Source organism: Rhinolophus hipposideros (assembly GCF_964194185.1).
Source record: "Rhinolophus hipposideros genome assembly, chromosome: 20".
NCBI lineage: Eukaryota > Metazoa > Chordata > Mammalia > Chiroptera > Rhinolophidae > Rhinolophus > Rhinolophus hipposideros.
In genome coordinates this window covers 21,470,715-21,487,982 of record NC_138066.1, presented here as the reverse complement: position 1 = coordinate 21,487,982, position 17,268 = coordinate 21,470,715, and the positions used below count along the sequence as shown (strand labels likewise).

General features: G+C 47.1%; 1 protein-coding gene across 2 annotated transcripts in view; it reads left to right on the top strand.

Moving 5' to 3' along the window:
* The window catches only part of RFFL (ring finger and FYVE like domain containing E3 ubiquitin protein ligase), a 63,582-nt gene extending 46,651 nt beyond the window's left edge, over positions 1–16,931 (top strand). For both annotated transcript variants that reach the window (XM_081027425.1, XM_081027426.1), the window contains exons 3-7: positions 6,362–6,772; positions 10,435–10,518; positions 11,451–11,661; positions 12,877–12,900; positions 14,291–16,931. In XM_081027425.1, coding sequence (XP_080883551.1) covers positions 6,362–6,772; positions 10,435–10,518; positions 11,451–11,661; positions 12,877–12,900; positions 14,291–14,472 — 912 coding nt within the window. In that variant the 3' untranslated portion in view covers positions 14,473–16,931. The remainder of the gene's footprint in view (positions 1–6,361; positions 6,773–10,434; positions 10,519–11,450; positions 11,662–12,876; positions 12,901–14,290) is intronic.
* The last annotated feature ends 337 nt before the right edge of the window (positions 16,932–17,268 follow it).

Below are 17,268 nucleotides of genomic sequence, written 5' to 3'. Positions count from 1 at the left end.
AATTTGCAGTATTTTTTTTTTGAACCTCTTTTTTTTTTATGACCTGGTGGTGTATACCTTTATATTGTTATTCAACAATTAAAATTTTTTTACACTTATATAAGTATACAACTTACAGTCAAATTGCTCAACAAAGTTAGTTATAAACAGTAGAATCCCCCTTCTCATTTTGCTCTCCTCAGAGGCAACTGCTTTCAATTCTTTTGGTTGATTCTTTTGGTAGTTACCTCTACATTTCTCTCTCTCTCTCTCTCTCTCTCTCTCTCTCTCTCTCTCTCTCTCTCTCTCTCTCACACACACACACACACACACACACACACAGCCCTTGAACAATGTGGGGGTCGGGTGCTGACACCCCGCACAGTCGTAAATCTGTGTATAATTTTTTTTTAAGATTTTTTTTTTATTGGGGAAGGGGAACAGGACTTTATTGGGGAACAGTGTGTTCCTCCCAGGACCCATCAGCTCCAAGTCAAGCCGCTGTCCTTTCCATCCTAGCTGTGGAGGGCGCAGCTCAGCTCCAAGTCTACCTGCTGTTGTTCGATCTTAGTTGCAGGGGGCACAGCCCACCATCCCTTGCGGGAGTTGAACCGGCAACCAACTGAGTCATCTGGCCGCCCAGGAGCTCAGTGGCTGCTCGCTGTCTTCATTCCAGTTGTGGAGGGTGCATCCCGCTGGCCCGTGTCGGACTTGACTGGCAACCCCGCTGCCCAGAGCTCATGCTCTAACCAATGGAGCCACCCGTACGCCCCGTTGTATAACTTTTTAACTCCTCAAAAACGGAACTACATTTCCTCAGAATCCAAGGGGCATTGTGAGCCCCCCGCCCCTCCCTTATTAAATGTCAGTTACAGTCTGTGGAGTGGAAATGGAGAGAGAAAGAGCAAAGAGAACAGGGATGGTGATCCAGGCTTGGGGATCAGCACGCCAAGCGTAGAACCAGGGGGTCTGGCGTGTTCTTGGCATTTCTCAACCAAAAGAGAGAATATGAATGAACGTGAATGACTGAGGAAACCACCCCCAGAGGAAAGGAGACTGATGGTTAGGTGAGGATGGGAAGATGCTTTTTCTTTATGGTTGTTATCACCACCTGACATAAATGTTTGTGGACTGCCTGTCTTCTCACATGGTACATAGGAACAGGGAGTTTGTCCATTTTGTTCACAACTTTTTATCCCCAGTGTTTAGAACAGTGACCAATACATGGTAGGTAGGCAATAAAATTTTTTTGAATGGACAGTTGAGTTGAGAGGCAACGTAAAAAAGGGGAAGTAGAGCAGAGAGTTTCTGTTTTTATTACTTTATGGCTGAGGATTCCATGCTGAAGATTTTCATAGAGGGCCCAATTCTGTACCAGCAGCATGATAGCAGCTACCATGCTCCTGTTTTGTGGAGGCAGAGCTGAGGAAGCCCAAGGCCTTTCCCTCAGGGAGCTTAATGTCTGGTTAGGAGGTGCACATTTACAAAGAACTAGTAACTGTCAGCTGCCTAAATGAAGTGCTGGGGGATCAGGCATTGTTGGTAAACTGATCGTTTTAGTTAGATGAAGGAAGGTTTATTGATTTGCACAACAGTGGCGGAAATAAAGGCACCAGACGTGGGGCAAATGTAAGGTGTATGGGAGAACTGTGAGTGGCCTGTTTGGCCCGAGGGCAGGCTGTTTGGGAAGTTAGGGTAGAATAAAGTTGGGATTCGGTGGTGAAGGGCCATGACTGCCATAGTAAGGAGCTTGTAGCCACAGACAAGGAAGTGTCAGAAAGGTTTTGAACACAGGACCAGCCTGATCAGCCCTGTCTCGGGTAGTAGACGTGGCTTCATTAGTGGTCATAGCAGCACTTAGGACACTCTTACACACCTGGTGAGAAGTTCTCAGAGCCTGGTCTAGGGTGGGGGCTGAGACTGATTGATGTAGCCACCATTTAGTGAGCAACAAACTCTTCGTGCCAGACCCTGTGAAGTAGTAGTTGTTAACTCATTTTACAGATGAAAAATATGAGACTCAGATACTTAGCTACTAAGATAGAAGGGCATGCAGCACATGAAGACAGATGAAATGTAGGAGGAGAAGATCAAACGATGACAGGATATTGGCCTGGGTGCCTGCAAGCATGGCAAATGATTAAAATAAAGAACTTTCCCCTATTCATTGGGAAATAACTTACTGAACATCTACTGCGTGTCAGGCATTGCCTGGGCTGGGAAGGCAGAGATGAAGTAAGTCATCCCTGCTTAACAGAGAGCTTGCAGTCTGACAGGAAGGTGGGGCAGATACATAGCCATTCAGAGAGAAGCAGAAAGCATCCGTAGTGAGAAGGGCTTTTGTGGAGGGAAAGACAAGTTCCCGTTTGGATAGTAAAAGTGGTTGTGGGTACAACATTTTCTTGCTAAGAAATAATTTTTTGTAATTCACAATGAATTTTGTGAATATTAAGGATGTTTTCCCCTATTAGCATTTTTGTTTTTGTAATTTTATGCTTTAGTGGATCAGCATTCTTATCATAAGGGTTTGGCATTTAACAGCGACAGGCTTTCAAAATGTCTTTTCTAGAAGTGGTTGAATTAAAATGATTACATGGATCCTACTATCTTCTTTTCTTCATTGTGGTCAGTATTTTCTGAATGCTCATTCGGTACAAAGCACAGATAACTTCCAGTACTTTGCAGAGACTACATAAGTAAGATTTGCCATGTTTCCCCGAAAATAAGACCTAGCCGGACCATCAGCTCTAATGCATCTTTTGGAACAAAAATTAATATAAGACCTGGTATTATATCGTATCGTATCATATCATATCATATCATATCATAGACCCGGTCTTATAGTAAAATAAGTAAAATAAGACCCGGTCTTATAGTAAAATAAGACCGGGTCTTATATTAATTTTTGCTCGAAAAGATGCATTAGAGCCGATGGTCTGGCTAGGTCTTATTTTCGGAGAAACACGATATCGCCCCTGACTTCCTAGAGTTTCCAGTCTTGGAGAGAAATGGCAGGCTGTAATTTTCCCACAAGGTTTAATAGCAGCCTTGACAATTTTGGAGGGAGTCTAGTACCCAGCCTCTTTAGTTGGACCAGTTTGAGGAGGAGGAGATTGTGTTCAGAAACATGGAAGAGATATTCAGATCTCAGAGTGGAAAGAGGAGTGGTTCCTAGGTACTGGCAAAAGCTCAGAGATGAGGCACAGGGGAAAGGGAGTAAAAGGTGACTGTTTTACCTTTTGGTGAGTATACCCACCTTATGCTGAGGTCTTGTATAATCCCATGTGATACTTCCAGTAGTCCTTAAGGGTAGGCTGGCCACCTGACCTCACAGGTGAGGAATCTGATGCTCTGGGAGGATGTCTGTTTTGCACACGTTCCCTTAGCCAGGAAGTGACCATCCAGGACTGAATCCCGATTGTGTCACTCCTCTGGCAGCCCTTTTTCCTCTCAATGGTCTGCAGAAAGGAATGCCTGTAGGAAGGATGGTGAGGAGGAAGGGCTGGTCGGGTGATAAAGTGGGCCTGGTCTGTGCCAGGGACTATGGGTGGGCAGGGGGCAGGAATGAGGGAAGGGCACGTTAGCAAAGGGGAGCAACCTATGTAGACTCCCTGAAAAGTGGTGCCGCCGCCAGCTTTTTTGATGCTGGATGGTTGTGTGTACTCTTGGCATTTTACAGGCACATTGGCTCCACTAATTTATCTGTCATGCTACCTTGTTACTCAGTTGGTTTGTACCATTTGCTAGAATTTATATAAACTGTGTTTTCCCGAAAGTAAGACCTAGCTGGACAATCAGCTCTAATAAATATTTTGGAGTAAAAATTATAAGACCCGGTCTTATTTTACTACAAGAGCTTATTTTAATTATAAGAACCGGTTTTATAGTAAAATAAAACCGGGTCTTAAAACATAATATAATATAAAATATAATATAATATAATATAAATATAATATAATATAATATAATATAATAAATGTAATGTAATATAATACCGAGTATAGTATAATATAATATAATATAATACCGGGTCTTATATTAATTTTTGCTCCAAAAGACGCATTAAAGCTGATTGTCCGGCGAGGTCTTATTTTCGGGGAAACACATGATTCCTTTGCTCATTCTGCCCACATTGGTTGATAGCTATTTTTTCCTTTTCCTTTGTTCTCTCCTGCCTCTGCCAACTGGGATTTTAGCTTCAAGCACTGTCTTTCTCTTTTAGGGTGTATTTCAGATGCAGGCTGACTTCCGAGTCCCTGGGAGGGGGGAGGAGACCATGGACACAGAAACTGGGTTGCTGTCTTTGCATCCTGATCTTACACCCAATAAACCACACACATCTGAGGAAAGAACAGGGAGTTGCGTAGGTTTGGCTGATTGAGCAGCTCAGGGCTTTTAATTGTGTCCAACTAGGTCTTGTCACACTGCCTTGACTTAAGAAATGTTCCATGTCAGGACCTACAACCTTAAGATATTGAAGCCTCTTCATTTCACTCTCAGTCATCCTAAACACATTTCATGTCCCAATAGAAAAGCTTTAGATAGGCATGAACCCCCCAGGATCCCGAAACATCCATTTTCCACCTGAGTGGCTACTGTTCTCAGAACCGTTTTGGTGCTAGTGCAGCCGTGCGACCTTTCAGTCAGCCTGCGGACATTTTATTTTCTGGTTATAACTGTGTAGAGAATAAAGGAGTTTGATATATGTCCTCTTGCAATGCCTTCTAAGTATTAATAGTCAAAACTGGATGGGAAACATTATGCCTGTTTCCCTTTACTACATAAATGACACTTAGACTAAATATAACTATCTCAGCTATGCAGACTTGTACTTCAGCCCCGCACAAGTGGCTGTGATTTTGACTATGAGAATCTAAGTCTCTTGGGCATTCTTGTTAGCTTGAATAGCTTTCTATACTTAGAAAAGAGTGAGCAGAAATATTTAGGTTAATCCTTGAGTCATCACAGGATGAAAAGTTTTTTATTCTCTAAACGATCAGTGAGTGTGCCTTCTCGGTTCGCCCAGTATGCCCTGGAAGGATGTCTCCTGTGGGAGTGTGGCCTGCTCTTGGCTGCAACAGAGCAGTCAGATGGCACTGTGCTCGCACAGCCAGTGGGGCAAGAGGCTGAGGCCTTGCTTCCTGTGAGTGGAGCAAGCCCTCGTGTGTTGTGTTGTCTGAGACCGTGGTGGGGGTTGCTGCTGCCAGGCAGTACCAGCTTGCCTGCCAGGCGCTCGTTGCCCGTCTGAGACACTCTGTACTTTCTCGAGCGAGAGCTCCCTAATCATGTCCAGAGGCCCTCCTGTAGCTGTCTAAATATTTGTCTTGGATGTGCTCTTATGTACCACTGAATTCCCAGCACTCGGAGTGGGCCTTCATTGGGGGGGTTGGGGGGGGCGGGAACCTGGCTCTGGCCTCTGTGGATCGGGCACCGGGTTGGGAGTCTGGACATGGAGAGCCAGGCCTTTGACTCAGTACTGCTGTCGGCGTGACTGGAACTGAGGTCAGCACCATGGCCTGGCAGAAGGAGCATGACTGGGCATTAAACTCAGGACACCTGGAGGGTAAGCCCTCGCTCTGCTCTCCTGCCTGCCCTGGACACTTACACTTACAACGTCAGACCTCGGTTGCTCTGGATGTGAAACAGGGAGGGATACGAATAACTGCTTTTTGGGGTGGCTTTGAGAATTCAGTGACAAACTGGGTACAGCTCTAGCACATAGTAGCCACTCAATAAATTTAACTAATAATAGTCACCACCACCACCACCTTAAAACATTTGCTTTCTTATCTCAGCAATAAAGTAGAAAGAATCATGGTTCAGGATTTGAATGGCTCTCATCATTAGCTCATATTTCATAGCAATAACTGAAACAGTTACTTATTGAAGACTCCTGTGTCACATACACTAAATGCATTATCTTTAACTTTACAACAACCCTATGAGGAAGATACTGTTATCACCCCCATTTTACAGATGAGGAATCTGAGGGCCAGAGAGGCTAAGTTGTACATCGACAGTGACACCATAAGAAATGGAGGAGGGAGACTATAAAAATGCAGGGGTTTTTGATTCTAAAGCAGGTAGTCTTAATTAATAGTCTCCATTTCTCTATCAGTAAAATAAATAAGGCCTCAAATGGGATAATAAATGTAGTATCCTGTACTTGGATACACAGATGCATACGGAGAGGTCTGCCACCTCCGAGTGGCTTTTAACCTGACACCTGAACGTTGTCCTGCACCCTGAGGTACAGGAGATAGCTTGTCTAAAGTAAGAGTGATTGGTGGCCTCGCTGGGCTCCGCAGCCCTCAGCTCCCAGCCCCGCTCTGTCTTGTTCTCACACTCTGACATGGTTTCCTGTGTCTCTTGTTCCAAGCAGCAGACCTGCCTGGACTGTAAGAAGAATTTCTGCATGACCTGCTCGAGCCACGTGGGGACTGGGCCCCGCCTCTGCCTTCTCTGCCAACGATTCCGAGCAACAGCCTTTCAGCGGGAGGAGCTCATGAAGATGAAAGTGAAGGACCTAAGGGACTATCTCAGCCTCCATGACATCTCTACCGAAACGTGCCGGGAGAAGGAGGAGCTGGTGTTCTTGGTGCTTGGCCAGCAGCCTGGAATCTCCCAGGAGGCCAGGACTCGTGCCCCCGCCTTGTCCCCGGACTTCCCCGAGCAGCAGGCCTTCCTGACCCAGCCTCATGCCAGCACGGTACCGCCTACCTCACCCAGCCTCCCTTCTTCACAAGCACAAGCCACCTCTGTCCCCCCTGCCCAGGCTCAGGAAAACCAGCAGGTACGGGTCCTTTGCGTCCTCGGCCCCTCTCTGCCAGTTGCAGGGTGCGTCTCCCCTCCTGTCTGCGCTGGGAGAGGGGGTGGCAGCTTAAGTGTCGTGGTCACTTGCAGCCTTTCTCTCTGCTGATGCACGAATGATATTTTCTTGACATCACACTCGGGTTTTGGCTTTTTTCAGAGAGGATAATGCATGGTTTCTTGTGTTTTTGTTTGATACATATCCCAGTTAGATATTTCTTAAAAATTCATGGTCCCAGAAATATTTTGAAAAAACTACTGTTAACTCTCCAAATCTAATTCTATTCAAATTGCCCACCTACTTACTCAGCTTTGTTGTGGTCTCCCTCAGCTGGGTGGGGAACGTGGTTCCTTAGTAACCATTGCAAGGCACGTAGGGGAAAAAGGCACAGGGAAAGGAAAGGGAGCATCGGGGACACAAGTAATGGAGACAAGGCCACTGCTTCTCTCCCCAGTCACTGCCTGGGCGGGGCAGTGGTTGGCACACGAGGGCACAGTGCCCCGCCTTATCATCCTCCCGTGGGGCCTGGAAATGGTGAGCTGAGAGCAGCACACTGACTGAATTATGAACCAGACACAGGAAGTACAGAAGTGAGTAATACGTTACCTCTGCCCTCAGAAAGCCTCTCTAAGAGGGAAGGTGGTGTCAAAGCAAGAAACGTCCCAACCTGTAGAAAGTGTTTATGACTGTATTTGAGCCAAACGGAGGACAATTTATGGGAAGCAAAATCTCAATGGATTGAGAAAACGCACCAGAGAACGGCAGTTTTATAGCTTATTTTCTACATTAGAATCAAAGGAGGAGACGTAAGGGGGGGTTACCTGAAATCCATTGGTGGTAGATGAAGGGGATGGGAGAAAGCCAAGCGGGGAAATCTCTGGGATTGGATAAAAAGTAAAATGGAGAGACACATACTTAACATTTACAACATGTAGAGATGGTGTGTGCGTAGTAAGGTGATGAGGGCTTGTGTGGTCTCCTGCTCTGGTGCAGTGGGTTGTACCTTGAGGAGTCTGGAAAAAGGGATTCCTCTGACATTCCAAGGGTGTGTTATCTTAGATGTCAAAAGACAACAGACAGGCTCACTTAAGGTAAAGACTGACCTTAGTCAAGGAAGCTCCAGGCCAAAGATGTGACTCCCGGCCTTGACCCGCTTGTAGTCAGGAATTTGTATGTTCAGACCATCCTATGTGGTTACTTTTGGTCTGAGTCTGTGGGGCCCGCCACGCTGGCCTCCCCTGAGCTTGTCAGGTTTGGTACGTAGTCAATTTTTTGTCCACAGTGGACGTGCAAATCAACTAACGATTGGATTCGAGTGAGGCCAGTGGATTTAAGCACTATGTAAGGATTGATGGTGTCCCGTAGATGTACCTCCGTGCCTTAAGGACCCTTTTATTTATATGCCTTGGGTAATAGAGAGGGGAGTAGGACCTAGAAGAGCTGGTTTCCACATCCAATTTGTCACTGACTGTTCAGTCACCTTGGGTGAACTTCGAGCCTTCAACAATGAAATGAAGTTCTGCTCTTGCCAGGATGTTGGGAGGATTGGCTAGTGTGATGTCACGTCTGAAGAGCTACTAGAGCTGGCATAGTGCTCCTGTTGTCAGTTCCCACCCAGGATGTGGGTGGCTGCTGCCTCTGGTTGATGATCACGTCCTTTGCCAGGGCTGGGCCCCCTGATTCAGCTCTGACGCGCACTGAGGCACAAAGGCCCGTGTGATAGCACGCTCCTGCTCTAAACTCATTTACTCCCTTGTCGGCTTGAGCGCGCTTTCTCCCCAGCTGCAGTTTAACTCTTTCCTAAGCTCTGGCTGCCTGTCGGCTGGACAGGTTTTATCTCCTGCTATTCCCTTTGCTTGGTTGAGCTCTCCTCTCTGTTTATGGGGAGCTAGGAGAATAACTTGAGGGCATTGTTTTTCCCTAAAGAACCTTCAGGTGGGTTTTTCAATAAAAGGAGCATATTTTAAGCTTCCTGTCGTTAACCAGAAATTTTCAGAGTGCACCTACAAGTCATGCTATGTACCAGATCTAATTGGATACTGCTCCTCTGATCTCTGATGTTTTTAGAGGGGCTTCATGTTAGCTCCCATCCTCTGTTCTGGTGAGATCTACATTTTGCAAGCCAGAAAAACAGACAGTTTCATAAGTGAGCTGCACCTTGCATGCAAATGTTCTCATAGTGCCAGCTCCACCAGGGTTCTTTCCATTACCTGCAATGCCCTGGCAGTAGTTGCTAGGGAAGGGAGTATGTGGAATAAACAAAACTGTGGACAGATAATAGTTGTAGATTTTGATTTAGTCAGTAGGCAAAAGAAAAGACAACATGCTTTGCAGCATGAGATCCAGTTTCTCTTTCTAAGAAACAAGGACATACAAAAGCTGTCTATTTAGGAACAGGGTATAGGCGCTGAAAGACTTTTTGTAACTCCAGGGTGACACCAGGAGGCCAGTGGGTACCACATTTGCATAAAGCAAAGAGAAAACTAGAGGTGTTGAAGAAGACATTGTTTGAGGTGCTTCCCAGACATGTATGCCATGCTTGTTATCTTATTCTTACGTGGCATTTTTGGTGGTGCTGGTGGTGGTGATTCCTGCTTGTCATTCCCTCTGTCGTGGCTTGCCTCTTCTTAGTTAGCTCCAGGTATGTGTCCTAATCTGGGGTGAGTGGCTGGGGCCAGCAGGCCAGTGGTTTCCTAGGTGGTCCCTTTTACTGATGCTCCAAGACGCCAGTGGGAAAAGCCTGTGAGCTCAGACACCTCTGCTCTGGGCTCACACCAGGCCCTTGGCCTGGAGGGAGCAGTGGGTGAGGAGGATCGAGTTGAGGGGTTTGTGGTCATGGGATTAGGAGGCTCACAGTTCTGAGTGCTCTTTGGCAAAACTTGAAGGAATAGCTCGGAAGGACCTTTTGAGAAGTTAGAATTCTAAGCAGAATGAAACTCAGTAAGCATAGATGTTTGTTTTCTATCGTCTTAGGCTAATAGATTCTTAGATGCATTAAAATAAATTTTTGACCAGGTTTCAAGACAGTTCTTAGTAATAGTGTGCCCTGCTGGTTGGAGCACACTTTCCAAATGTGAGAGTAGTTACTGTCCAGAAGAGAGGGTGTAGGGAAGTGAGGGTCTGGAAACTTTGTCTCATCTGGGCCGGATGAGGAAGCCGGGGAGATTTAGGATGGAGGAACATGTTATGAACAGTTATGTGTTATGAACGTGTTATGAACAGTTTGGAAGAAAATAGTGGACATTTTCCAAGGGGCAGAACCAGGGATGGTGGGTGGAAGTTATAGGACGGGCCGTTTGGGGTCAGTGTCAATAGAAAGCTCCATGGCAGTTAAGAGATCAGTCTCCAGCAGTGGACACGTCATCTTCCTGTCACTTGGTGTGTTCAAGCTGAGACGAAATTGACGGTGAGTGGCGCGAATGCCATCCTGGTGGTGGGCAGAATTACCGCACTCTGGCTGGCGAGTTGCAATCTGTTTGTATTGCTTCTCTGCCTGGCAAAGTCAGTATCAGAGAGCAGGCTTTTGGGATGCTGCTGAGTAAGGCTCCAGATTTCTAGGGGAGGCGGGGGTACGTGTGGGACATGCTGTCTCTGCCAAGCCCTGGGACGTCTGTGGATGTGATGGCACCTTTCTCTTCCTACAGGCCAATGGCCATGTGTCTCAGGACCAAGAAGAAGCCGTCTACCCGGAGGGCACAGCCAGAGCACCTGCTGAGGAGGAGACCCAGGTGGGGCCTCTGCTCGGTTCTGTGCGTTTTCCTGCGCTCTTTCACGGGTGTTCTTGGGCTGTTACGAGGAAGCTCTCCGCAGACTCGGAAGCAGTCTGTGGTGGTGGTCCTTGTCAGGGGTGGAGTGTGGTGCTAGTATTCCTTCAAAGCCATCCCTGTGTCAGTGTGGCGTTGTGAGGTCGCTGTGGGACCGGGCAGCCTCGCGGCCAGTAGTTTTCAGTCTCCTGACTTGCTCAGAGCTGCCAGAGTGCAGGCTTGTGCTGCTGTGCAAATCTCGTTCTCCTGCTTCCAGCACAGTAGCCGTTGTCGGGGGGAGGAGAAGGAAATGAGATAACGAGGAGGAGACATGAGAGGGAGTTCAGGCTTCAGCCGTGGCTGGCCAGCCCAGAGGCTACAGCCACCAGGGCCACGGGGCTATGGTCAGGGGTGCGTGCAGAGGAGTGCGTGTGGGGAAGTCTGCCTCTTGCGTGGGAAAGCAGAACTCCCCAGCGGGGAGAGAAAGGCTCGCACCACGTGACGTGGTTCTTGTACTGCCATGTTGAGTCTGCACAGGAGCCTGTGTGGTGGGGCTCCTCCCTCCTTCATGGAGGGCAGAGCTGAGCCCTCGCCTGATGTTATTTGGCACTCATCAGTGGTGGAGGTAGGACTCAAAACGAGGGCCATCTGACGCAGACTTGTGCTCCTTCTGCTTCATGCACTGCCTGCTTGGTCTGTGGCGGGCTGGGCCTGAGCACAGAACTGGGGGTCAGGAAGAGACAGGGGTCTGTTTTGCAATGCAAAGCACCGTGCCCGGTACTCTGCCTGCCTCTGTTCCTACCCTTCGTGAGGTCAGTTTCCCAAAGTGTGGTGAGAGGAGTGCTCTGGGGTCCTTGGAGAGAGATAAAACTTGGGCAGGAAGAGCTGAGCCCACCCTTCTCATCTTTGCCTTTCAGTCCGTCGACTCAGAGGACAGCTTTGTCCCGGGCCGAAGAGCCTCCCTGTCTGACCTGACCGAGCTGGAGGACATTGAAGGTCTGAGTGTGCGGCAGCTGAAGGAGATCCTGGCTCGCAACTTCGTCACCTACAAGGGCTGCTGTGAGAAGTGGGAGCTCATGGAGAGGGTGACGCGGCTGTACAAGGACCAGAAGGGCCTCCAGCACCGGGGTGAGGAGCTGTCTGGGGGGCCTGTGCACAGGAGTCTGAGCTGCTTGCTGTCACTAAAGCATGGCGGCCCCCCCCAAGGAAGGATTCCTGCCACATCGGCACCATCTAGTGATAGCTGTCACCTGGAGTTGGTGCCAGGACTGCTAGGCATTGTGGACATGTATTTACTCCTCAGAGCAGCCTATGAAATAGATGTTATTAGCATCCGCTTTTATTAGGGAGCCCAGATTTGAGCTGGGGATTTCCTGGTACATGTCCATGGCCTTTCCCACCATATTCGCTGCTCCCTCCCACAGTACTGTTTTAAACAGTTGGGAGATTAGAAAGCAAATCTTTGTACACATTGAGTGAGGAGGGTATCAGTCTGCCTGCACTTGGACTTTTCCTTTTATTCATTTTCTCAGAGGATTCGACACGGTATCATTTTCAGGCGATGCCCAGTAAAGTATCTAGCCCTGTGGTCAAATGAGTTTGGGGAAAAACGCTTTATATCATGCCCTCCTGGTACTGATTCACTGTAGGTACTCTACTACCAAGGCAGAGAAGTCCTGTAGAAGAGAAATGTGTTTAGCTGACTTGAGCTCTGCGTTTCCTGAAATGATTTCACCTAAAACCCATCCTCTCCTCCCCACCTGATTTAACTCCAGCAGATCAACATTTGGTTCCTTGTGTGCTGACAGTAGTTGGAAGTCAGATTGCAGGCTCTCCTCTCCCAGGAGCTCAAATTCATCAGAGTTAGGGGACATCTGACCAGTCACCTGATCACAGCCTTGCTCTTCCCTTTGGGATTGTCCCCCGAATCTCCCTGGAGTTGTGAGGATGCGGGGAATGGGAGATGGCTCCATCTGGGAGCTTCATCCAGATGCCCTGGCTGGCTGGAACAGATGGTTCCTTCTTTCTTGACTTTAATGCTGACTTTTAAAGCAATAGGAAAAGATACTGTGCTTGTGCAGTATCTTTCGTACTTGGCACTTTTGTTCGTGCAAACCAGTGGAGTCCTGTTTCCTAAGACCAGACAGACGTACGAGCAGGAGCTGTGTGTGAGTTCTCAGCCTGTGGAGTGAGAGAGAAGGGTGACATGGTGTCTGTCTGGGCTGTCAGCCACCCTGGTTGCCAGCAGGGAAATAGTCAGAGGTCAGAAATGAAGCCAGGGAGGTTGGAGACTTTCCTGTATCATCACACATTCAGATTTCTTCTTTTCTCTTTCTTTTTCAGTATGTGGTGCTGAAGACCAAAACGGTATGTAATTGTTTCTGTTTGGGAACGGGCTTAGGCTCTTGGTTCTTTCTCCTTCCCCTCCTTCAACCCTGATTTCTGTTAATAGTCTAAGAATTCTGAGCAATAGCTCCACAAAGGAGTGAATAGGTTTCACTCCTTTGTGGAGCTATTGCTCAGAATAGCTCAACCCACCTCAAGTGTCAAGTGTTTGACATTTTGAAAAGTCCAGAAAGCAGGAAAGGAAAGTACCCAGGCAACAAAGTACGGAGAATTCCCCTGTGGAATGATAGAGGAGCCTGACACAAGGCCAGTTCCCTATTTATGGCTGCCTGGTTCAGGCTCCCACTTAAAAACATGCTGAGCAGTTCATACTGTCACCTTGATAGGCCCCGCCCTTAGGCCAGTTGCCCAGAATGCCCAGCTGTCTAGATTTGAATCCTGGCTTCTCTACTTAGCAGCTGTGTACCCTTAAGCAAGCCACTTGACTCTTTGGCCTCAGTTACCTCTCCTATAAAATGAGGAATAAGACTACGTACTTCATTGTTTTTGTGAGGATTTAATGAGTTAATATGCAAAGCTCGTAGGACCCAACATCTATCATGTGACTGGCATTTTATGGATTCAAAGATGAATATCTGACCTCAGAGCACATAGCAGATACTAAGTATGTATAATTGTAGAAATTGACTGAATTTGTTGAATTGAGGAACTCAATGGTGTACGAGGGGAGATAAGCAGGCAAACTGAAAAAGTCTAATCCAGTGTGGTAAGGAGCCATGGGTGGGTGTATGAATACAGTTCTGTGGGGTAGCACACAAGAGTGAGCTATAATTTCTGGTGGACTCTTCCACCAGGAAATCTCCTCAGAGCAATCCCTGGGGGGCATTTGTGACATAGCACAGGGGGTCTCCTTGATCCTTGGCTGTATTTAATTGGGGATACGTTTACAAATAAGACTTGCGATCCTTAATGAACCATTCGTTACAGTTCCGTTTATATCTAAACTTTTCTGAACCAGTTTTATCTTTTCAGCATGTTCTGCCTCGGGATATTGAGCCCCTAAGTGGCATTCACTCACTATATTACAGCATCAATTATCTGAAAATTATTTCTTTTAAGCTTTGGGGACTTTCCCTTACTTAGTTCTCATGTACTGGGTTGTATTTGATCTATAGGTACTTTACTCTTCAAATCTATAACCTGACCTGTGGAGGTGCAGATTAAATAAGCAATTGGAAATGGCTACTGGGGAAATGTTTTCTTGGCGTTCTATCTGAGGGAAAGTGTGTGGGTTGGGGAATTTGTTCACAGTGTGCCTGTTCTCTCCCACCTCCATTCCTCCACTCCCCCACTCACTTAGACAACCTCCTTACTTTCCCCTCAGCCCCTTTCCTGTGCTGTGTTTGTACAGGGGGAGCAGTGCCATCCAGCCTGGAGGAGAACCTGTGTAGGATCTGCATGGACTCACCCATCGACTGTGTTCTGCTGGAATGTGGCCACATGGTAACCTGTACGAAGTGTGGCAAGCGCATGAATGAGTGCCCCATCTGCCGGCAGTATGTGATCCGAGCCGTGCATGTCTTCCGGTCCTGAGGGCGTGGTGCCGGCTTCTTCAGTGCCTTATAGGGACATAGCGCGAGGTGTCTGGGCTCAGGGTCGGCCAGCTTGCAGAGGGGCAGGCTAACAAGAAAACTTAGTATTCTGAAGACCAGGGCAGGCAAAGATGCTCTTTCACCTCTGGGCATGCCAGTCTTGCCACAGACGTGCCCCTCTTGGCTGGCAGAGCCCAAGGCAGTGAGAATTGGTATAGATCGCATGGGCAAGTCCGTGTTCTGATGGTCTTGGGTGATGATGGTAAATGATGAAGAGAGGACTTTCTAGAACTTGGACCGTATCTTCCTCCTTCCTATACACCCCCCCCGACCCCCTGTCCCCCTGAGCTGCTTGCCTGTGTCTCACCAATCAGAAGTCCTGGTAGAAACGGTTTTCTTCCTCCCCAGCACATTTGGATTTATTTCTGGTCTTCTCTGGCTTTCTGTGCTAAAGTTTCTTGCTACATTGTCTAAAATCCATTTGTTCCTTCAGACCAAAAAGATGACAGCTTACCAGATCAGTAGCGATCCTCTGGTGAGAAATGAAACAAATGCTGTTGAAAACCTTCAAAGTCATTAAGAGTTGCTTCCTTAAGTGCTGGGATTGGAAGCTGTCAGTCTCCCGACCTGAACTTGGGAGCCAACAAAGCATCTGGTTCTTAAACTGCTGGGAAATTCCAGTCTCTGTGCGAGAGATAGTGCATGGATCATCTGCTGCTTCTCTTGGGGTCTGACTTTGCGCCATCCTTAATTTTAGTTTATGAGGAAAGGGAGAGTGTTGGGTGAAGTAACTGGCTTTCTGCTTAACTCTGACTTCTCCAACAGACAGGAATTTGAAACCTTTTTCTCCTGAGAATGAAGGTCTCTCTGTTTCCCATGGAGGTTTTAAACATGGTCTCACTGAAGGCATAGAGACTTAGGCAAAGAGCCTGCTCTTTTCTGGCCAGACTTCTCGTGAAGTTACTGGAGACCAAACGTGTAAGACACAGACCACCAAAGAGGTGTCAGAAAGTACTGAATGAGACTGATTTCAGCCCTTGAGTGGACAGCCGGAAGTCTTAATTCCCCAGGTTGCTGGGGGCTCCCTACTGCCTTTCCTTTCTCAGTCTCCTGATCTGGGGGCAGGTGAGGAAGAAACATTCTACAGGCCTTTTAGGAAGGACCATGCAATGAGTTGGTCAGTTCTTGAGCCCTCTTAGGGTCCTTACACCTCTGGAAGAGCCAAAGGGCTAGAGAAAAGTTTGCTGGGATAACTTAGCCAAGCACACACGTACACGCTATCAGAAGAGCCATGTGTGCTGCCATTACCAATGGATGAGCGATGTAAACCGGAAAGACCCAAGGGCCTTAGCAGATTCCCCTTCCCCCCATGCAGCCAAGAGCTCACTCTAGAACCACTCATGACTCTGGAAAGCAATGGGAAACCTCCAAGGGGACCTATTTATTGGTACAGACATACTTAAGCTTTTCCTCTATCAACCACTAACCCCATTTGGGGGAACGAAATTCATGAAGTTGTCAGCTGAACACTGGGCCACTCACCTTGACGTCATAGCAAGTCCTAGATGATTTGATTCGGGGCTGCATACAGCCTTCGTAGGAATTGGGGGAACCGAGATTTCCCTGTGAAGACATCTGTCTGCCGGACAGTAAATGCTGTAGTTTACAATGCCTATCATTTTAGCAAAGGATTCAGCTACTCCTCGATTCCACTGTGAAACAGGTCTATATGTATGTGCAGCTCAGTGAAGGTCTAGCAATAACTGAAGGGCAGAAGCCAGCCCTCGCCCTACTGAAAACTTGCTTTCTCTGCAGAGGCCTTATCTCTCCCTCCCTTCCAGTTTCCCTCCTAGACGTGAGTTTAAAATATCCTAATGGTTGGTTAGTAACCTCAGTTAAGAATTAGAACTGATGCCATTTGCTCATTTTAGAGAACTTGCCTTTTAAGTCTAACCTTTTGGTGAATGTTTTCATTTAAGAAAAAAGGTGTCAGGCAACCCTGATTTTTTTTTTATTATTACACCAAATAAAAGTTGGGGATTCTAAGATCCCATTTCAGTTACCATCTCACCTAGGAAGAAAAATTTATTTTTATCCTTGAATGCTCCTTCCTGTCCCTCATGGGTCCTTGGTCTTAATTATTATGGAAGCATCTAAGTCTTCCAATTATCCTGTGGCTTTTGCTGTGACTGTTCAGAAATTTCAGTTGAGACTTGTTTTAAAAGACTTGGAGAGCTGACTGGTTCATAATTCATTGGAATACTTGCATCTAAGCTAGTAAAAAGCAGCTGTACAGGAATATATATTGTATAAATTTGTTGAAATCTTCTGGATGTGAATGTGTTACTTCAAGTGGCTTACATTAAGATTCTCTCAGACTTACTTGGGTGTTAAACCCACATGTGTATTTTTTGTTACAGAGCTCCGCTTTATAATTTTGTAATAAAGTTTCAACGTAGATGCCTGTCCCATCTGGTGTGAGGATGCAGAGGTCTGGTAGTGAAGGGTGACAAGAGTTGATAAACCACAGGCTAATCCCAGGCCACGTGCACATAGACGTGCTCTCGAGAGACCGTACTCTTTGGAGATGCTTGGGCCATGTGGCTTTGGTCAAGATATCCCCGTTCAACGGACAAGAAATCTGAAGCTTAGTGTTGTTGTGACTTGTTCTAGATCTCACCACTAGTGCCGTGTTTCCCCGAAAATAAGACCTAACCGGAAAATAAGCTGTAGCATGATTTTTGAGGATGCTCCTAATATAAAATAAGCCCGAATGCGTCTTTTGGAGCAAAAATTA